At 45.0% G+C, this 22,409-nt stretch overlaps 1 protein-coding gene across 7 annotated transcripts in view; it reads right to left on the bottom strand.

The window, feature by feature from the left end:
• The window catches only part of LOC125761027 (spectrin beta chain, non-erythrocytic 1), a 53,051-nt gene that overhangs the window by 2,311 nt on the left and 28,331 nt on the right, over nucleotides 1-22,409 (bottom strand). For 5 of the 7 annotated variants that reach the window (XM_049421762.1, XM_049421763.1, XM_049421764.1 and 2 more), the window contains 12 exons: nucleotides 20,801-20,973; nucleotides 18,991-19,158; nucleotides 14,552-14,668; nucleotides 8,933-14,116; nucleotides 8,718-8,863; nucleotides 8,388-8,438; nucleotides 7,888-8,002; nucleotides 1,935-7,775; nucleotides 1,618-1,854; nucleotides 1,298-1,541; nucleotides 1,071-1,217; nucleotides 358-597 (listed from right to left, as the gene is read on the bottom strand). In XM_049421762.1, coding sequence (XP_049277719.1) covers nucleotides 358-597; nucleotides 1,071-1,217; nucleotides 1,298-1,541; nucleotides 1,618-1,854; nucleotides 1,935-7,775; nucleotides 7,888-8,002; nucleotides 8,388-8,438; nucleotides 8,718-8,863; nucleotides 8,933-14,116; nucleotides 14,552-14,668; nucleotides 18,991-19,158; nucleotides 20,801-20,920 — 12,610 coding nt within the window. In that variant the 5' untranslated portion in view covers nucleotides 20,921-20,973. The remainder of the gene's footprint in view (nucleotides 1-357; nucleotides 598-1,070; nucleotides 1,218-1,297; nucleotides 1,542-1,617; nucleotides 1,855-1,934; nucleotides 7,776-7,887; nucleotides 8,003-8,387; nucleotides 8,439-8,717; nucleotides 8,864-8,932; nucleotides 14,117-14,551; nucleotides 14,669-18,990; nucleotides 19,159-20,800; nucleotides 20,974-22,409) is intronic. The other 2 variants (XM_049421760.1, XM_049421766.1) reach the window with 2 other exon arrangements.

Genomic DNA, 22,409 nt, shown 5'->3' with positions numbered 1-22,409 from the left:
AGAAAGAGAGAAAACCAGGCAAAGTGAGGATGATTTGGAGAGATGCATTTGCTGCAGTACCGGTGCTGAAGCCGTCCAGGTTGATGCTGTTGCCGAACGTGTTGCTGCTACTGCTGTTGGCCATATGCATCGGCTGTGTCGCCATATTTCCCTGCACATGATGATGATGTGGATGGTGATGATGACTGTGCTTTCCGTTGCCATTATTGTGGAAAGCCAGATGGTCACTGGTGGTACCGCCGGTTCCATTGCCGGTCGGTTGCGTAGGAACCATCGGATGATGCCATGTCGTACGGGATGTACCATTATTTCCGGCCGCTCCCGTCGAAGGGCCACGTTGGGCAGACGAATTATTACCTGCTGTTTGATGCTCCCGTCGAATGAACTGATCAATCTGTTGCTTTTGATGTTGCTGCTGTTGCTGCTGCTGTTGCTGAGGCATGTGGTGGTTTGGATGAGGTTGGAAGGTGGAGGTCCCTGTAGATGATGGCGGTTGTTGGTAGTGTTGTACCGGATGCTGATAACCGGACGGAGGCTTCAACGGTGTAAACGTGCTCAGCGGTGGCGATGTGGCCGGGAGCGGTGGAACTGAATATTCTAACAATATTCAGCGAAATACAAACACCGCCGTTCGAGTGTTCGTGGAAACATGTGGCAAGGGGTTTTGCGAGGATTGAGGATGGATATAAAAGTGTTTTTTTTTGTTGTAAGGGTAAGACACATATATTAGCGACATATAGCATAAAACGGACACAGAGTGCAGTTGAATCCCTGCCCATTGACAAATAATTAGAGAGCGTGTAAAAGGGAGTACAGTGAAATTAAAAGAGCTTCGGTGTGGTCTCTCAGTGTATGTATGTGACGAACCTTAATAACCCAACAGACAGCTCCACGAGCGAACCGAACTATAAGGATCAACATTTATCTAACTATATGGCATAAGATTCCCACAAAAATTTGTAACAATTTGCCATTACAAATTCTTCCAGCAAAACTGTAGTGCCCTGGACAAAGCTTTCACTTGTTCTTCAAATGCCCCCAAATGTACGGTGGAAAGGTTTTACACCTACCTGATGTTCTTATTTCACTGTTTCGTAACCACACATCTTCGCCAGCGGCATTGCCATTTTGGGATCCCGATTGCGACTTGTTAGACATTGCGCCCGGTTGCAACGAATACGGTCGATTACCACCTCCAATGTTAGCATTATCGTAGTCTAAAAAACAAGCAGCAAATTAATGAGTTCCGTTCGTATATGAGTAGGACAGATGATCTTTCACAGATATAGGTACTTACCACTACCATTCGGACTATTGCTGGAACCAGGTTTGGAGCGCATCGGTACGGAACCATTGTTGTTGTTCAACACATTGTCGCTACTGGATTGGCGCTGAGGAACTGGCGGAGGCATACCACGTGGTGGAATTGGAGGTTTATCTGCCAAACCAAACACTTCCGACATTGGTCCTGGCGAGGTTGGAGACGGCAAGCTGTTGTGCTGATGCTGCTGCTGCAGTTGTCCAGTTGACATACGCTGATGCTGTGGCAGGATCAGTTCATTATATTAAAACATTTAAATTAACTCTCACCAAAAAAAAGATCACGATTCTGCCTACCTGTAGTTCCTGCTCGCGTAATTCTTTCTGCTTTTGCAGGAAGTTGGTCTGGGGAGTGTGGAAACTACCATTACTGCCCGAACCAGATTTGGCACTGTTTAGTGAGGTCCGCGAATCCCGCCGCTGACTATCCGGTGAAGAAGTTCGCGAACTTATCGACGAAGCAGCGTCGCTCCGATCGGGCGTCGGAGATTGGGCGGAGCTGATTGATTTCATGTCCGGTGCACTGTTGTTTTGCTGTTGGTAGAATCAGAAGTACGTTTTATGTAAATTATATGTAATGTAAGATAGATAGTACATCACTTCGCACAACATACCTTCACTGACTCGTCATAACTCATGAGTTGTAAATTCGGTGGCAGAGCTGCATGGAAGGCAAGTTTGTTCACCCACTCACTGAGCGATTCCTTTGAGTTGGTCATAAACAGGAACTCGGACCCATCGAGCAACACCAAACGGAACACGTTCTTTTTCTTGGTGTAGTTTTCCGCTCTCTCGCATCTTGCATTCAGAATGTTCACCGGCGCCGTAGCCGCCTTTTGCATTGCAAAGTCTTCGGCATCCTTGAAGAAGCATAACAGCTGACCGCACAATACTGTGAAGTATGGTTTCCACGATCGTACCGGTGCCTTCTTACCACCAGATTGAAGCTCGTGCTTACGTTCCAACATGCCCTGTATCTCGACCGGTGGCAGAAGCGAAGCATCCGATTCCGATCCCGCTCCTCCGGTGCGTTGATTCTTGCGGAAGCTCTGCGCACGGCGACGTGTCGTGAATGAGGGAGCACGCTTCACCGGCTTGAGGCCCATTTTCATACTTTCCGCACGCTTAATATTGCTGTCGGATCCACGACGCAAACGTTCCTGCAACATCGTTGCAAACGAATTCGATTTCTGCACCGGACTTGTCTGGTCGGCTTGGCTAACGTTGATAGCAACAGAGGTGCCCGATGTGTTCAACATACCACCCGAGGCAGCAGAATCATTGCGATCGGCCATCATGCCAGCACTACCAGGCGACAAGTGGACTGTGGTACTACCCATGCCAGAGACCGAATTAAGCCCTCCTTCGTTGTAACCGTTGTGCGAGACCGGTTCCCGACGACGTCGTTCTTCCGTGATGCGTTGCACTTCCTTCTGCTTCAGAGCTTCGTGACGTTCGCGTTCAATTCGTTCCTTTTCGGCGACCCGAGCGGCCTGTTCTGCTTCGAGTTGTTTCTTAAAGGTCTGCTCGAGTAGCGTGATGCGTTTGAGAGCCAATACTTTCTCCTCCTGAGCAGCTACCGTTTTCTCAAAGTCTTCGTGCTTGCGTAACAGATCCTCGACCTGAGCGATCGAATCACCCAGCTTCGATTCCTTCAGTTGCATTTGGCGGCTTATAATCCATCCTTCCATGTCTTCCGCTTCCTTCAGGAAACGTTGCGTATCCAAGTTGAGCTCATACATCTCCAGGCGCTGCACGATAGTATTGTCGAGCAGACGCTTGCGCTGTTCAAGGACGGCGATCTTTTCCTGTACTTCATTGGCCAGGAAATGTTTATCGTGGATCAGTTTACGTCCGGTACGATTAAATACTTCGAACGCTTCCTTCCTCGCCTCCACTTCGGTACGATGTTCCTTGATCTTGACGATTAGTGCCTCCGCACCGGCAACATCCTTCGCTAGATCCGGTGCGGTAATCTTTGCTAACATTTCGTTTATCCACGCCATTAGGTCGCGGTACTCATCAAAGTACGCCTGCAACTGTTCGGCTTGCATGAGCTTTTCTTTGCGCTGAACTGTCCTTTCTTTAAGCTCGGACCATACTTCGATGGTTTCGTCGCGCTTCACCTCGATGTGTTCCTTTGCGTCGGGGTACGTATCGGCCAGTTTCTGTGCTTCGTTCACTACCGACTCGAGCTGCTCCTTGATTGCGCCCAATTCTGCTTCGAAAGCTTCGTGTGTGCGCACCAACGATTGGATTGTCTCTAGATCGTGCCCATAATCCTCCGACAATACAGAAGATATCTTTTCATTGATCCAAGCGATCGTCTCATCAGCTGTTCTATCGAACACGTGTACCTGGCGGGCACCGGCCAGAGCTTCTTGACGTGCTACCACCAAATCCTTTAGCTCTTCCCACAGCTGTTTCGTTTCGTCTCGTTTTGCCTTAATCGTGTCTTTGTTGGGATTGCCATCATTAAGCAGTGCCTCACCCTTGGCGACACAAGCCGTCACGCGGGATTCGTTAGCGTTCAAGTTCGACACGAACGATTCGAACTGTGCCGTCAGCTGCTCGACGTGCTCCACATCCGTGCCGTATTCTTCCGAACCAGCTGTTGTCATCTGTACCTCGATCCACTCCTGCAGATCATCGATCTCACGTACAAACTCGTACAACTTCTTCATTTCGGCCAGCTTCTTTTCCCGCTCTGCCGCTAACCGGTTAAGCTCCTGGAACTGGTACTGAATTTTATCGTTTTTGCTTTTAATTTTTTCACTATCGAAGTGGCCACGAGCCTGCAGGCCACTGGAGAGTTTTTCGATCTTTTCTACCGTTGGCTTAAACGCACCCAGTTCACGCTGAAGCCCATCCAGCTTCTTCTGCAACGAGCTAACCGAATCCTCGTCCTTGCCGTAATCTTGTGACGAAATAATTGGCTTCTTCTCGCGCAACCAAAATTCTGCCTCATTAGCCTCAGCATAGAACTGTTGGCTCTCGACGGCGTCTAGTAAACGAAGACGTCGTACATTGGTTAAGTTTCGTAAGTTAACCAACTTGTTCTGAAGCTGACCACACTGTCGTTCAATTTGCTCAACGGCGTAATGATTATCACGAATCATCTGTTGTCCGCGTTGCACCAACGCTGATATGATGGGTTCCTGAATCAAGATTTCTGCCTCAAGAGCTTGATGCTTTTTCTGCAAACTTTGAACCGCTGTTAAGCTGCTGCCTAAGTCCTTCGACGCTGCCTGCGGTTCCTTCTCGTTCAGCCACAGCAGCTCATCTTCAGCATCGCGCAAGAATTGATGCAGCTGCAGAGAATCCTCCAGATTGTCCCGCCGTATAGTGGTTGGCTCGTGCAGCGAATGGTAGCGCTTAATTGTGAGCATTGCACTCTCGTGCAACTCGTCCTTCAGGAAATGATCGGAAGATAGCATCTTCGCATCGGTTGCCTTAATCTGCTCACACGTGTCCGCATGATGGGCAACGTCTGCCTCGAGCATGTCGTGCTTCTTCAGCAGATTGTGCACGGATGCCAGATCTCGACCGTAATCTTCAGACGATAATTGAGCCTCTACCTCGTCCATCCAGTTGTTGAAATCTTCCAAGCTACGTTGGAATAGCAACGCTTCGTAAGCTTCCGCCAAACGTTCCTTTTTCTCTCGTGATGCTTCGCGTAGCTTCTGCCACTCGTTTTCAACAATGTCCAGCTGTTCCTGCACTAAACTACTGGCGTAGTGTTCTGCGTTGATTAGTGATTCTCCTTCCTCAATAACGGCCGTCACGCGTCCTGAATTAGCAAGCAGTTCGGCATCGAACGCCGCATGTTTCTGGATTTTGCTCTGCAAATTACTTGGCTCCCGATAGTTCTCATCCAACGCGATTTGCATTTTCTGATTTGTCCACTTCTCAACCTCATAGAGCGATCGTAGGAATTGCTGTAGTTGCAAGCTTTCGTGAAGCTTGTGCTTTCGGTATTCGGCCGATGCAAGAAGTTTATCCTTGCGACTGATAACCGCATATAGACGCTGCTTGATCACATCCGCTTCAAACGGACTTTCGGCCAAAATTTCCTCCGCAAATCGTTCCAGTTCACCAATGCGATTAGAGTGTAACAGTTTCTCGAAAGCTTCATGCTTTTTTATCAGCGCTTCCACAGCCGTGAACGACTCCCCAAGATCATCATTGTTCAGGAAAGCTTCCTTGTTGGTTAACCATTCCACGATCTGATCGGCCTGTTCCTTGAACAATTGCAGCTGATGAGCTTCCTTCAAACCACGGAAACGTCCTTTCCACGAGTCATGTAGATGTTTGTTTAGATCCTCCAAATTGCGCAACGCTTTCTCAACGTGATCGTTACGAACTGAACGCTCGCGGTTTTCTGCCACCAAACGTTCGCCGTGCTCTTTCAAGTCCCGAAACACGAGATCGCGTCCATCGATTTCAGCCTTACGCTCATTGTGCAACTGTATCTGTGCCTCACAATCAGCAATAGTTGCTGGGTTAGTGGCGGAGTCCATTCGCTTAATCATTTCATTGGCCCAAAGTTCAAGCTCTTTGACGTTTGCGGTGAACTTGTGAGCAGTGTAACCTTGCTTAAGCAACTCCGCTCGTTTCACGCTTGCGTTCTGTAGTTCGTTCCACTGTTTCTTAAGCTCGTCCAGCTTCTCTACGATGTTGATCGCATTGTCAGGGTACTTGTCGGCCAGCGTCGCAGCACTGGTTTCATGTTCACGAATCTTTTGTTCCACGGCCGTCATGTCCCGTTCGATGGCTTCCTGCTTGCGCTTCAGAGCTTCAACGGCAATCAGATCGCGTCCGGTATCGTCGACGCTCATGGCAAGCATCTTCTCGGCAATGCGTTCTGCTGTGTCGTCGACGTCTCGATTGAACACGTGTATTTCATACGCACCTGCGAGCAGATCGCGATAACGGCTTAGCGCACCTTGCAGTGACTTCCATTTGTTGTTGAAGTTTTCTCTACGCTGTTGTACATTCTTTCCTTCGACCTTATCCTGGCTCACCAGTTTATCAGCCAATTGGTTGATATTTTTGATACGCTGATCATCTACACGCATATCGCTATCCACATCGTCCAGCTTCCGTCGTAAGGCGTTGCAATGCTCTAAATCGCGACCCGTCTCACCGGCATTTATCATCATCTCCTTGTCGCGGATCCAAGCCTCCAGTTTGTCGAGTTGGGTGTTGAATTCCAAGATATCTTGCGCTTCCTTCAAGCCTCTACTTCTAGAGGCCAACTCGTTCAAAAGCACGTTCCAAGATTGCATCAACTTCACTAGCTCGTCCTGAATCTCTCCAGCACATTCGTGCTTTTTGGCGATTAACTTCTCACCCTTATCACGCACCTCTCGTATGCGTCCCTCGTTGGCGTTTACTTCCGCGTCGAATGCCTGCAGTTTCTTCAACTTTTTCACCTTATCTTCCATGTTACTGGCACCGGTATAGCTGTGCGCATCCGCTTCTAGCTTTTTCTGCTTTTCGTTGATCCAAGCTCCGGCTTCAGCACAGTCACGAATGAATTGCGCATAAAGGAGCGCATTTGCCAACTTCTGACGTCGTAACGCGCACAGATCCTTCACCTTTTGACGCCTCTCGACAATCTCCCTCAAGCGCCGACGGATGTTCTCACTATCGTAATGATTCTGTTCGACCAGCTTACGGCCATGATCCTGTAATATTGCTACCTTTTCATCCTGCGTTTGGATCAGCTTCTCAAATGCTTCGTGCCGCTTAACCTGGTCCTGCACCACCTCAACCGTTTGGCCAAAGTCGGAGCTCGATAGCGTAGCTTCTTGGCCACTAGAAATATTATCGATCACCTTTGCATCGCGCATGAAACAGAAAAGATCTATCTTCTGTTCAAGCAAAATTTTCTTCTTGTTATAGGCTGAATGCAGTTTTGCTCGCTCGTCTAGCAGTGCTGAACACTTCTCCTCTACCTCCGTGGCCGCATAATGTCCCGTCTGAACCATGGAATCACTGAGCTCGTTCAATTCACGGAATGTTTGTTCGCGTGCTTCGATTTCGCCATATATGGCATCATGCTGAATCTTGAGAGCAGTCGCACCAGCCGCATCGCTAACGTGTTCCTCGGCTTGCAGTGCTGCTCGCAAGTTTGTGGCCCACGACATCAGATCGCGCACCTGCGTTAGGAAATGTTGTAGATCGCAGCTTGCATGCAGTTGATCGTTGCGCAGAGCAGATTTTTCTTTCAACAAATTCCAGTACTGGATTACATTTTCCTGTTCGGCAGCGATTGCCTTAGCGTTGTCTCCAGGGTATTTCGTTTGCAAGCGCAATGAATCGTCAACCAACACCTGCAGCTGAGCTTCCAGCGGTACTAGCTCGTTTTCGAACGCCTCATGTTTGCGAGCTAGTGCGAGAGCAGAATTCAAATCCTTTCCTAATTCACTTGATAGGGCAGCATTTTTATCCTACAAATCAAAAACAAATCGTAATTCATCCTTAGTAAAAAGCGGTGAGATTATACAAAATATTGAAACTCAATGTTACATTACAAAAAAAAAATCATTGCAACCAGCTTACCTGAATTCGGAATAATGCTTCTGCTGCATCACGATGGAATCTGTGTATTTCGCCAGCAGCGTGAAGTTTCTTTTCACGTGCATCCAACTGCTCAAGGAGATGTTGCCAAGCAATACTATTGGAAAATTACAATGCCATTAGTAAAAACAGCAATATTTTTCATATATTCTAACATTGAACACCGTAGCATATTCGCTATCTATATACAAATGACTTTGAAAAATGAGGAATAGGTATGTTTTGTGATTTTTACATTATGTGTACAGGAACGAATTTTGGCAATTCCCAATGATAGTAATATGACATGGAAAAATGATGAAATGAAGCACATTTGTTAGGGTGGGTAAACACAAATGAAAAACGAACTTAAACACGAATGTGAGCGATCGAACAAAGGTTTTATATTGAATATGTCTCGATAGAAACAATAAAATACACATAAAAACACTGAAGCCAACCATTTTTTAGCGTATAAACAAAGGAAAGGTAAGAAAATTTACCGTAGGTTTTCATACAAATCGGCGACATCCAACTGTGCTTCAGAAAATGATCTTTATGGAACAATCCACCATTGGTCATCAATTTTTAAATGATTTATATTGATTTCATTACAAACAGAGAAACGAAGAAGTGTACAGATCGAAGAAGGGATAGAAGCGCGGTAGGATATAGGGCATGCACCGAAAGAAACATAAATATACCATAAATGGGAATAAATACAAAGGAAAATAGTTTTTTAGGTTAGTTTTTGAGCTGTACAGATCAAATGGGTTTAAATTATTTTGGTTCAATTTGTAGAATGTGCTAAGCAGAACATGGAATGCACCTACCTCAATAGTTCTTGCCGTTTTTCTATTTCCGATACATACGGACTATCTCCACCGATTAGTTTCTTTGCAAAATTTTCACACTGGTTGAAACGCTCCGCTCCAACTTCAATGCGATGTTTAAGATCGTCAAATTTATTTTGAAGAATCTGAAATAAGACAGAAATAGAAACATGTTATCAATAGTGATTGATGATTTTCAAATTTACTGAACTTACCAGCAAATGTTCATAATCGTGACCGTAGTCTTCAGAATTGACAGCTTGTTCCTGTTCTTTGATCCACTGCTCCAGTTCGGCTGACTCCACAAAGTATTCGTGGCGATACAGACTTTCCATTAGCCGTAGCTGCCTCTGTCCAGCAAGCCTTTGCAAGGATTTAAGCATCTTCTCAATAAGCTGCTGCTTAGCCCCGATTACCTTACTGTCCGGATGTTTAGCCGCAATCATGGCCGATGCCGTATGACCCATCTCGGACACGATACCGGAATAAGTGTCAAGCTCCAGTTCGATTACCTTGTGCTTCGTTAGTAGCTTCGTGGCTGAGTCTCGATCACGTCCATAATCCGACGAACGCAGAACGTTGTTGCGCTCACCTAACCATGTTTCAATTTCACCCGCCTCAGACAAATATTGTTGCGCTTTGAGAGATAGTTCCAGCTTACGCGATCGCTCCGCTGACTGATCTTGAAGATCAGCCCATGCTTTCTCCAGCGAGTTACAGAGTTCCTTCACTTTCGCCTTCTCGGGATGGTTCTGGTTGATCAGATTTTCTGCAGAAGTCAATGTTTTGTTTATCATCGGCTGGTGACCCTCTATTTCAGCTTCCAGTTTTTTGTGTTTCTTGGAAAGGCTTTGCGCTTGGTGAAGATTTTGACCGATTACTTCCGACTTCGCTGCCGGAAGGTGCTCGTTAATCCACTGAAGCTCGGTGTCCAGTTCGAAGACAAACTTATGGAAGCGCAAGCTTTCGTCAAGCGCATCCCGACGTTGCCGGGCAGGTTTCTTTAATCCAGCGAATTGAGTTTGCAACTTTTTAGTCTCATTCTGAATATTGTTGGCATCGAAGTGACCCTCGTGTGCCATCTCTTCACCAGTGGTGACCAGTTCAGCTACCTTCTGCTCCCAGAGTGCTATATCATTCTCCAGAACTTGGTGTTTGTTCATTAGCTCCTTGCAGCTGCGCAAATCGTTACCAACCTGCTTGCTCTGTAACGCGTGATCAAGCTCATCGAACTTACTCTTCGAGTCTTCAATGTAGCGATTGTGCTCTCGTTGCAGTGCAGCCTGTTCTAGTCGTCGGCCCTTCTCCAACGACGTGGCTACCAGATCCTTCCATTTCTGGTTGATAGCCGCTAGCGTATCACCCACTTCAGCCGCACGGTTGTTTGTCTTGATCAATGATTCACCCTCTTTGTTGACCATACGCAACTGACCTTCGTTGGCTCGCAATTCTCTCTCGAAGGCTTTATGTTTCTGCAGCTTGCGTGGAAGGTTCGAAAGATCCTTATAGCTTTCATCGCTTGCAATTTTGGTCTTATCCATCAGCCATCTATTCAAATCGTCCACGTCAGCCGAAAACTTCTGGAAATCTTTGGAAGCTTGCAATGCGTTTCGCCGCTTTTGTGCCAACTCCTTGACCCGTTCACGGCGAGCCAATACTTGGGCCCGACGTTCATCAATGTACTTGGCGTCGTAGTGATTGTTGCGAATCAACCGATCAGCACCCTCGGAAAAGTTTTTCAGGATCTTATCCTGCGCTCCGAGAGAGTTCTCAAAATCAATGTGCCGCTTCATAATGGCCTCTACATCGTCAAGTGAGTCACCCAAATCGTCATATTCCAGGTAGGCCTCGTGGCTTTTTGTGGTCGCATCAATTTTGTCAGCCTCACGATTAAATATTTGCAGCTCGATGCATTGCTGTAACTTCTTCTCCTTCGCCAACCATGCACCATGTAACCGCTGACGTTCGGCCTCTAGCTTTGCTATCTTGTTTGCCATATCAGGATCTTCGGTTAATGCGGGATTGCGCTCTAGAATTTGCTGACCAAGCTTGGCTAGCTGTACAAACTCGTCATCGTGTGCGTTTATGTCCTCACCTAAATCCTTGTGTTTCTTTAGCAACTTTTCTGCCGTTTCAACATCACGCGCGGTTTCTTCTGCGTTCAGCTGGTTATTGCACTCCGCTATCCAGCTAAGTAATGCCTTTGTGCTGTTATTGAATATTTGCTGTCCAACAGCATTTTCCAATCGTGACCGCCGTTCTTTAGCCTTTTCCTGCACCTTTTGCCACAGGTTCTGAATTTCACGCTGCTTTTCGCTAACGTTATCGCGCTCGGATGGGTATGAATTTTTCACGGTGTTTCCTAGCAGATTCACTCGGCTCACTTTCTCTTTCACCGGGGCTAGCTCGCGTTCCAGATTTTCATGGCGACGCTGCAGTGCTTGCACAGTTTTCAGATCCGGTCCAACCTCAGCCGTATCGAGCTGTGTCATCTTTTCGTTCATCCAATCGATCGCTTCTTCGCACGTTCGATAGAATAGCTCCACACTGGACGCACCTTCGAGACTCTTTTCCTTCTGTCCCTTCAGGTAGTTTAGATGTTCCCACATCTGGTGAATCTGTCGTTGACGAGCTTTCACCTTATCCAGCTGCGAATGGCCTTGGCGCACAAAATCTTCTACATCAGAATCGATCGCTTCAACGCGTTTTGAAGATGCGGAAAGATCGTTTACAAATGTTTCAAACTGCCGCCTGGCGGTCTCTACGCTGCCCTTCGGATCATCGGTGCGGAGCATTTTTTCCTTGTCCTTTATCCATTTTTCGAAATCATCACACTCGCGATAAAAGCGGAACAAGCAGATTGAATCTTCCAACAAAGCACGCCGCCTTTCAGCAAGATCCTGAAGCTGATCGTACGTGCCGTTGATATGCTTTTGCCGCTTATCAACACTGTCGTTGCTTTCGAGGGCTGTCGGGTCGTCGCCTCTAGCACGACGTTTTACCAGTGGCTTCATCTGGCTTACCTTTGCCGGTCGCACACGCTTCACCTGTATCACTTCCTTTACCAAGATAGTTTTCTTCACCTTTTGCATCGCCTTTACCTTTTCTGCTTTGCGAACTAAGCAGGGCACCGGTCGGGGCTCTATTTCTTTCACGTAATTTGCCGGAACAAAACCTTCTGTACCATCGAGCTTACGAACATTCCACCAATCAACATTGTTTTTGTTCTGCAAAATCATTACATCACCTTTGGACACTTTCATGTTTTGACCCTCGAACCGGTACAAGGCTTGAACATGGGGTAGCAATTTGTTCTCCGTCACAGTGCGATGTTCAAGCCGCTCTACTGGTTCATCTTCCCATACTTCCTTAGGAACGAGACGAGTTTCATTAACCCACTCTTCCTGTTCCATTTCTTGCACGGGTTCTGGGTCGGCTGATAGATCTAGCGTACAAATTCCAGCCTTGATCAACTTTTCGGCCTGCTGATTCAAATTCAGTATGTCGCCCGAGTACGCATTCAGTTCACCTTGCAGATCCCGATGACGCTGCAGGAGCGCTTGGGCCGACGGTTCGTCTACGCCAAAGTCATCCGAAGCGACCAATGCCATTTTTTCGTTTAACCACGAATCTGCCTCGTTTGCATCGGCATAGTACTGATATGCTTCGGCTGCATCCTCAAGCTGTCTCTTCCGTAGATCCACCAGATCCTCCAAAGCTTTCCAGTGCTCCTGAAGCGAATCGATTTTTCCTTGCACTTCGGACATTCGCGAGTGTTTGTCAACAATTAACTTCTTCCCCGCTTCGGTGATCTGGTTGGATTTTGGTTTTCGCACTTTCATCTCATCTTCCAGCGCCTTATGCTTCTGCTGGAGTGACATGACGGCACGCAAATCCTTTGCCGTGATTCCAGCCTTACATATGCGCTGCTTATCCACGAGCCACCCCTCCTCGTTCTCGTGATCCTCCACAAACTGATAAAAATCGCGGGCTTCGTCTAGTCGGGCACGACGTGCTGCACTCATAGCTTGCAGTTCCTGGTACAACTGGGCCAATTCGGCGAGTTTGGCATCCAATTGACTGGTGTCTTTGTAATCACCTCTTTTGAATGCCTCACCTTGACGAACGTACCGACGTTGCGTTTCTCCGAGTGTAGTAACCTGCAGCTCCAGCAATGAGTGAGCCTGCAGCAGTTCTTCCACTCCCAGCAGGTGCGGTCCCACGTCTTCGGAAGCAAACTGTGTCTGAAGCGCCTTTATTGTAGTCATCGTTGCATCAATCTCTCGCAACAGATTCATCAAAGAACTCATTTGCGACAACTTTAGCTTATGATTTTCCAGCAATTCCAGCAACTCCTTCCACTTCGTGATTACCTCTAGTTCGCGCTTCTTCACACGATCCTTTCCGTGATAGTTCTCCTCATGCAATTCGTTACACATGGCGGTTAGATCATTGAATCGATCTGCGCGTGCCAGAATGTCGGCCGAAATGGCTTCATGTTTCTTCACGGTGGCATCAACCTGTCGCAAAGCAGGACCGTACCGTGGATCCGTCAGCACTTGTATCATCTCATTCAAGTATCCTTCACGCAGTACCGATTTCTTCTCGAACTTGAAGTTCAGCTGTTCCAATTTCTCTTGCCGTAAAAGTTCGTCACGCAGTGCGACCTCTCTATTGTGCTCGGCATTTTCTAGACGCTGCCAGGCTTTTTCGATATCGTTTATCATCTTACCATCCTGTGGCGTGTAATGGGGTTGATTCAGTGATTTGAGAAGGGTGTTCACGTGAAAGTAGAGGGCTTCGATTTCGCTACGTTCCTTGTATTTGGGTGGTTTTTCTACCGTACGATACTCCTTGAACGCCAGCAGCTCGCCCTGGATACCCTCGACAGAATTAGGAAAATTGCGCTTCTCTAGCTCTACCGTCTTGGCCCGTATCCAGCTCAGCAAATTCGTTATCAGGTGCTCGAACTGCATTTTCTTTTTGTCCGCATCCATCAGCTTGTTGACAATGTTAGCTATACGTTTTCCGCCTTTTTGTTCACTTTTCATCCGTGCAAACGTATGATAGTACGAGGCAACGTATGTGAGGATGGATTTTTCATCCGGACGGGCCGTGTCGATATCTTCCGCATCCAGCAGCTGGGGTATGCCAAGCTCTCGTTCCGCCACATCAAACGCATGGTTGAGGTTTTCAATGTTCCGTCCAGGCATGAGGCTATTGTAGTCGAACAAATCTGGGCGATGCGAGTGAATGAGCGCATTGAAACCAAGACCCGAGCGCCACGAGTTGGTAAAATCGGTAATGTGTACATGCTGATAACCGTGCGTCTTTCGCTGGCACCACAGCAGTAACGCATCTTTGGCGGATTTCTTTTCCGACGATTCATTTTCTTCGTCCTGCAAACATAACAATAACATTGGTTGAGTTAGCAGTTTTGTATTAATAAAAAAACGCAAACTCCGTTTTGAACATCGATCTACCTAATGTGAAAATTTAACGGATGAGACTGATTTTTACATGATACATATTTATGATTTGAACCAACTCGACGAGTATTTAATACTATGCACTCACATTTGAATGACAAAATTAAACCTTCTAAATACTCTAGTTCTCATGTAAAACCTAACCATCCCTACAAGCTGGCAACAATCTATAATCTTCTCTTAGCACACAAAATGATCGTCTTAGTGCGATCAGAATCGTAAACTGGACTGATGATGATAGCCGATAATAAATTGCCGATGTTATTAGCATAATGCAAGTTTATCGATCAATGTTCAGAGAAAAGTTTCAGGGGTATTCCACACACACACGTCATACACACTTACCACGTCGATTTCGATCTCCTGAATCTGGAAACGAAGAATGATCGTCCAAATCAGGCCGAGAATAAGGCGGGGATTATGGTCTACAATGTCTTCCGCACCGATCGATTCCAAGCGAACCTAAAACGACAGGAATGTATGGTAGAAAAGTAAGAAATAAGAGAAAGAAACAGTTGATGATTAACGCGGATTTGGAAGACAATCGACGGGGTTAATGGCGCCATTTCTCATAACGGCCGCTAGCTTCGATCTTCCGAATTGATCGTTCAGTCAAATCAGACCTCTCGAGATACACCAAACTTCATCTAATGAAAAACCTCACCTAATCAGCTCACCCCTCCCTACAACTCAGCTATCCCTCCGTCATTGTGGCCAGCTTCTTTAAAATGATCTAAAACGAAGCCCTGAAAAACCTGCTTCAATATCCGTTAGGCACTCCTAACTACAGAATGGTACGGATGAAATTGCGTGCTTTTTTTTCTTGAAGTCATGGTTGTTAACTGTTCCACGAAGTTGATGTTGTTCGGGAAGACTAATTGAATTAGCTTCATTCTTCTGGCGGTCAGCGAAAATCATTCGTTTGTTAGCAGGTCGGCAGAAAGTGTTGCTCGAACACGTCCGATTTCATACTGTTCACAGGTTCTGACCTGCTGCTGACTGGAAGGAAGGTAGTTTACCGCATACATCACCTGTTCGCATCACTCAAATACTCTTGCCGGGTGCTCTTTAATAAAAAAAGCTGTAAGGCAGCTTCCATGTGTACAAAAAAAAAACGCTCGAATACCGAATGCTGCCGAATCGCACGGTATAGCAAACACATATCGGTGAGAAATGAATGCCAATCATTCTTCATTTTACTCCCGGAGCGCCAGGTAGCTTTTACAAACTATCGAACGAAGTAAATAGTATTACACTGTAATTAGCACTAGTAATTGATTCGATTTGTGCCAATACCATTACAATGTTTTTTTAGTTTTAAGGTCAATTTTCAATTCCATTTGTATTTGCCTTATTGCGTTTTGTTTTCCAAGACAATTCTATTTTATGGAAAATACATCCTTTTGCATAAATGTGATAAAACGTGAAATTCAAATACTAGTTTTACATTATTATATTATTATTGACTTTTTATATTTTCCATGCAATCGAAAACAATAGGCCATACAGAAGCGTTATAAATTCATGATCAACCTACATCGTGTGCAAAAAGCACGTTTTTTATAGATCTTACACTTATTAACATACGACCAGCTATCGGTTTTGGACCAGCCTACCAATCATTGGATTAAGGCAAAAGTCCGTTCACACCGCTCTACTGTCTTTCGCTCGTACAATGTATGCGTAGCGCACATTCATAAACGTGCTTCCGTCATCGCAAAATGGGGAGATGGCTGGTGGTGCCGTCTGGTAACGAACGTTTTCCTCGCCTGTTCCGAATCGCTAATTCAATTTGGAACGGATAAAATGCAAATCACACCCAGTGAGAAAGCGTTTGACAACAATATCCATCGCAAACCACCACCGAGGTCACACCAAAACGCAACAACTAAACCCTACAAACACATTTCTACGATCCTACCCAAACAAAGTTCGCACGAGGGAAAGTAAGTAATGGCTTTAGTCAAGTGCGGAAGCGATATATTAAGGCGATTTTGGACGGCATTTGCACGGTACTCTACAAGACAATTCACTTAAAAATGTGTCCCTTCAAAGGGGGTATTTAAGACAATTTAGTTAGTTTACTAATATCGGTTTTGCAGAAAGATTTTGCAAGAAACGACAAAGCATTCCTATCACGCTGGTGTGCTGGTGGCTTAAGGTTGCTAGAAAAATACGTGACCATAATTGCATTAACCCGGTAAAAGCCTACAACTCGGGCCGAAACATAGCCCGTCGGCGAAGATCAAGAAATTGCCCAACAGTACTGCCCGCCGGATGCTTTACAGACCACCGGAGCTTACCGAAGAAACTTTCAAATTCTCTTTACGCTAAACAGCCATAGCGGGATATTGACTTTAGCCGTCACCGGAGTTCGTCGTTTGTATTTTATCTAGAGTAAAAATATTCCATTTTCTACTCAGTGTTCCATTTTTGGCAACAAAAACACCTCCACAACAAATATACGTAACTTCCAAAACAGCCAGCGCAGTGTCTCATTGAGACATTAGGCGAACTTCCGCGTTTCACTGAAGAAGCACGAAGAGTGGGCAAGTTATATACAGAGTCATACCCCTTTGAATCCCCTGAACGTTAAGTCAGTGAACGGTTGCCAGTTTCGAAGGGGTGTACAATGACCAGCAAAGGTTTAGTGCACAGCACATGCATTGCATAGCGCAAAATTCGACCAACTCGGAGAAGAGCTACCACTTTGGCTAACAAATTGCTCACTTTAGTCGCAATCAGTTGAATTCATAGATGGACCAGGGCCAGACATAGTCCATTGGAACACTCAGTACTTTAACACCAAGCTCTTTTGGATTGCGTTAAGCTTGAATGGTTCGCACTATCAGTTACCGGAAGGCCACAAAATTGCACCTTAAAGGCGTAATGATTGTTTGGGCTTTTTTCGCATCACTACTAGAATAGAGTTGCTAATAAATGCACTGAAGACTCTGCTACAGTGTGGTCTTGAAAGTGAAATCAGCTGTACTTGATCGCCCCTAGTCATGTCTCGAGGGAACTTTTGAATTGTACCGGACGTAATACAAAGCAGAAAGCAAAAAGATACCGAGATTAGTGTTTTAGTACACTACTCAATAGTTTGGCAACACAATTCGTAAAAGGAGCAAAAGAGAAACACATGATAATTATTCCATATAACATTGGTTCAACGTAAAGTACATGGAGGAAAAAAGTTTTTCAGTTATTTTCTTTGCTTCCTTTAAATATTCATTTACACTGTGTTCTCAATTCAGATGTGTTGTCCCACCATTGGTCATTTAATTGTAAAATATCAAATTAATATTAAAAGTGACGTCAACCGAACAATGTTCATCGAGTTGCATATACACTGTTGTTTCACACACAATCTAATACATTATTCAGTATGCCTTCGTGTCACCCTACTTCTAACCCGGCGCGTAAAACGGAACCCAACTAAATGCTGCGGGAACGTGATCTATCGTCAATAGCCGAGACTAAACGATTTTGTTAAAACCACTTAAGTATTCATAACTGGATCTCGACGGTGATAGGGTGAAATCTATCGAGCCGACCACCAACCGCACCTTGTAACACATTACGTTTGTTTCGTGATACAACCGCTCTTTTGCATGTTGGTCGTTAAAGTGAAGAGAAAAAAAGGCGAGAAAAAAGCGTGACTATCTTTTTTTTTTGCAAAACAAGCAGACATTTCACCCAGGGTTAAGGTGTCCCAGGTCGGTACGGAGAGAATGCCCAAGAATGTTGCACCCACTACCGAAAGTAGATCCATTTGTTGGAATTGGAATCTGATAGGCAAGTTGTTGGTTGATCAAAACATGAAGTTAGATTAAATCACCATTTACGATTGAATGGAAAACCATTGCTATCTCTCTCTCCGTCGGGTCTGTTTGTAACCAGTGTGATATTATAATGATAGCGACGTTGTTCAATGATTCCAAACTGTCCGCGTGTTATTGAAGTCGAATTCATGAGCATACGATCGATACATTATCGACAACACACTTAAATCAACCATTATCTACCTTTGGTTTGTGGTTTTCAGTACAACGCTTTGGTCAATTCCAACTCCAACAATCCTAATCTTGGACAACAAATCCAATGACGTGCGATGCCGGATTTTCTAGCATTCTAGTGCATCAATCGATACAATAACTAACAATCACGCACAGAGGTGATGTTTCACCAATCTATTGCATTTCTGTGAAACATTGACTCATTGCCCGTGTTGTGTCTGAGATATAAAAACCATTACCTAGGTCAAGGTTGAGTAATTCTGGTAGCCACCCAGTGGCCAAGGAGAGAGGCCGTGTTTTTGTTTGCGCTTCACCTTCCCGGTGTCGAACACACTTCGGTCACCCTAGTGTGGCGTTGTTGCATCATCATAGGTGTTGCACGGAAATGATTTAATTGCATATTCGGTAGCCCACCAAAAGCGCGTAATAAATCATTTTTAAACCATTGTTCGTCCATTTATACACGGTTTGCACCGTGACGGGGCCGAAAAAGCATACCAAAAAAATCTGTGAATTGAAACGCTTGTTGTTTGTTTCTGTCCTAGATCGCCGTTGAACCATCACGCGCAGTTGCTTCTTTTTTATAACAAATTGCGAAAAAATATATTAAGTGATATAAGTCAAAAATCGCCCAAACAAAAAAAAAACATACAAGCATTTACGTTAAACATAGTGCTAAATGCGAAACAAATTCGCAAAAAATACTCGCATTTTTGTTTCATTAATAATGTGAACCTGTTTTTTTTTTGTTATTGTGAAACTTACCTTCGTGTGCAGAAAGGCCAAACTTTTGTTAACGTTCTCTATCTTATGTACACGCATGCGGCCACTGTTCGGTTTGCCCAACTTCTCGCCGGAGATGATTTCCAGCAACTTCAGAAGCTTGATACCGTCTGCCAGATCGATGAAGAGGTCGTCGACCTCCATCTTGGCCTGTGAAAAGATGAGAAGATCGTAACGAATGGTATTAGTGGTGCTCCAATCAAGCGTCAAGCAAAACAAAACAGACTCGAACGTGGAAAAGCTGAGCGGAGATATGATGCCGGGGTAGGGAAAATGTTGGGTTTCAACTTCTAGATTCTAGACGTTAACTTTAGTTAAAATCAACTTCAAACTTCAAACTTCAACTTCAAACTAACAAAATTGTTTACGTATCGAATTTTCATATAATTTTAACATTAGATTGCAAATAAAAGGTTACGTTAACGGTTAAGCAAAAACAACAGAAACACAAGAGAAAAAAATCTAAAGTTCAACATACAAGCAACGACGATAAAATTTGACCATGATTTATGATTTCAGAAAACAATGAACCACTGTAAAAACGGGCCCACAACACAAAAACACCACTCGATCGTTGTTGGGGGTAGGAGGAATGGATCGTAACAGTTTTTCAGGTCTCCCGCTGGTGATAATTTGTTTCGTCACTATCGAAAGATTTCGAAACCAATAAATAACACTCGAGAAGCGTGGAAGGCGTGATACTGATTTTTGTTCCTCATTAGCAACACTCCACGGGATGCGCGAATGTGAGTGATGGGGCTAGCGCAAAACCGATTCCGGTTCCGGTAGAATGGTGTTAGAATGGTACGCGGCTAGGAAAGGAACGCAAAATCCGTTACTCATTAGCATGGTCATTTGGAGTTGAATGTAGAACACGCATTTGCACCGTCGCTGGTAGACGCTGCTTTTGCTTCCCTTTTTCACTTCACGGTGGACTGCCCATGATGGAGCAGGCTCAAAAACATGACTCATTCCTGTTTCGAAGGCGCCACTGAAGGAGGCAAATGTTTTTACTTTTCTTGTCTAATTCCAACACAAACTACATCCATTTGCCTGGCTCTCATGGTTATTCCGTACACCTACACAACCCATTCGGTGAGATGAAACTATTTTTTTGCGGTTATAAGAACATAAGTGCGACTTTACTACCAGAGGTAGTGAACACTACACCACAGCACACGCATACCTGACAGTGCTCGTAATAAAATGTCATATTCCAGCAGTCAAGTGTGGGGTGCGGGCGTTCCGGACACAACAATAGTAATAAAACGGAACAATTGCTCTTTTGCACTGAAAGGGCTAAATATTCGCACGTTGTGTCCCACTAACCTAGCCGGGAGCAGTGGGAGTAGCATGTTGTCACCTTCCGAGATCTGACCCATTTGTTGCTGGGGGTACCCACTAAGCGGTCTCGGTCGCTTGTAGTAGGCGAACCAACAGTCCCCGTCACGCTGTTCCCCCGTTCCTGATACATTTAATAAACAAACAATGACGCATCCGTGAGAAAGCGCACCCATGCCTGGGAAGTGCAAGTAATACTGCAATTAGCGACTGCAGCATAAAAAAATCCGTCGCGTGTTAATCGGACACAAAAAAAATAGGCGCAAAGAAAACACCTCTTACTTTCTCTTTACAAATTGCTTTTCCAGATTAGATACAGTTCATTTTGTTAATAATTGCTACATAACTTTATCGATTCAAAATTGCACCACAAATTGTGTTTCCTTAAAAATAAAATAGTTTCCCCCTTATCAACTAACTACACCCATACCAGGTTGTCAACGACACTTACCTTTACCAGAAATGAGTTCATCCATTTTGTAAACGTTTTCTTCTGAATATGCAAACGTTCTTCCTGCAGCGTTTTAATACGCTCATTCTCAAACTTATGTATGCCTTCCCGTTGCGTCATGTTGGTGCGCTGCTGTACCTGAAACGCGTAGCCGCCTGGTTCATAATTGGAACCTGTAATAAAAAAGAAGAAAAAACCGCATGTTAATTGTACGTACATTTTTTGTATATAAAAAGAATAAATAACGATAATAATCTTTCTTCGGAATGCGCCTGCTCACGTTATCAACACCCTAACAGTTTGCCGATCGATCGTTGCCCGATTTGCGAGTCTCTATCCTTTCGACCGCTTAGCAAACAAACATTACTTATCGCCAATGTTTGTCTATGGTCGATCGGGGTGGCCACCATCGAAGAATCATCAGTGGCATTTTACCGACCACATTTTGCATGCCCTGTTGAACTTCCGCAAAAGCTTTAAAGTGCCGCAGTGAGCAGTTCATACTATCCCAACATGCAAAAGTGTGAGATGTGATTGAAGATTTCACAGAGGTGCGAGACGCAATACTAAACAGCTGTGACCATCGCAAGGAGCGTGACATTCATCGCGTAAACGAACCAATGCAAACGGTGGTTATCAACTAAACTGAGCTTCGAGATAACGACCGCCGCTATCGTTGGTCACGACTAGCGCGACCAGCGTCACTTTGAACCTAGGAATGGTGCGGGTTGCGGACGGAATGGAACAAGGCGTACACATTGGAATTCAATTATCTGCGCGTTTGGCATTGTGCAGTTTGCATTTCTATTCCAAGGATTATTGGTTCGCAAATTTGTTGGCTATTTTATGATACGAGTTTGCCGCCTGCCGAGATAAGATGGTTGGATCATCTTTTTAATCTTCCATGTCTCAAAATGTTACGCTATACCAAGTTTTTGGTAAATTATCGCAGCGATGCGGACCGAACTTCTTGAAGATATGGAATGTTGTGCTTGCGCTGATACCAAACTTTAAAATCTATTCCCTGCTGCCTAATCTACCTTTAGGCTCATATCGAAAGCATTACGCGCATTGCATTCCTCCACCGGTAGCTCGAGAACGTTGAAGGTAATTACCTTCATACGTAAACTTATATCACAGTTAGCAAACAGATAACAGCTACAAAAATAGGGCCACAGTGGCCACACCGCTGCTTGGTCAATGTCAGCCGTACTCCATCGAAGTGTTGTGCACACTGAAAAGTTGGGCTACCTTTTATCACATTCCACATACCCAGCCCAAAACACCACTTTTTTGTTTTGTTTCTGATACTTTACTTTACTTTACTATACACACCAGATACAGGAACATCTTCGCGCTGGCAAGGCGCGATAACGCTAATTGACTCATCTGCTGTTGGTCATCGCAAGACCAACATGATGTCATACAAGCGTACCAAAAAAGAGTCGAGATTGTTCTGCCGAATGAATTTTTCTGTCCTTCTTTCTTCCACTTTATTGAACTTTTTTCGCATTGATTTATCTCTAAATAAATTCCTTTTTTATAATAGTTTAGGAAATTTCTTCTCACACTGGTGTTCGTCTTTACTTTACTCCAACTTTTTTTATAT

The sequence above is a fragment of the Anopheles funestus genome, chromosome 2RL (assembly GCF_943734845.2).
Source record: "Anopheles funestus chromosome 2RL, idAnoFuneDA-416_04, whole genome shotgun sequence".
Taxonomy (NCBI): domain Eukaryota; kingdom Metazoa; phylum Arthropoda; class Insecta; order Diptera; family Culicidae; genus Anopheles; species Anopheles funestus.
This window is presented reverse-complemented; position numbering and strand designations above follow the sequence as displayed.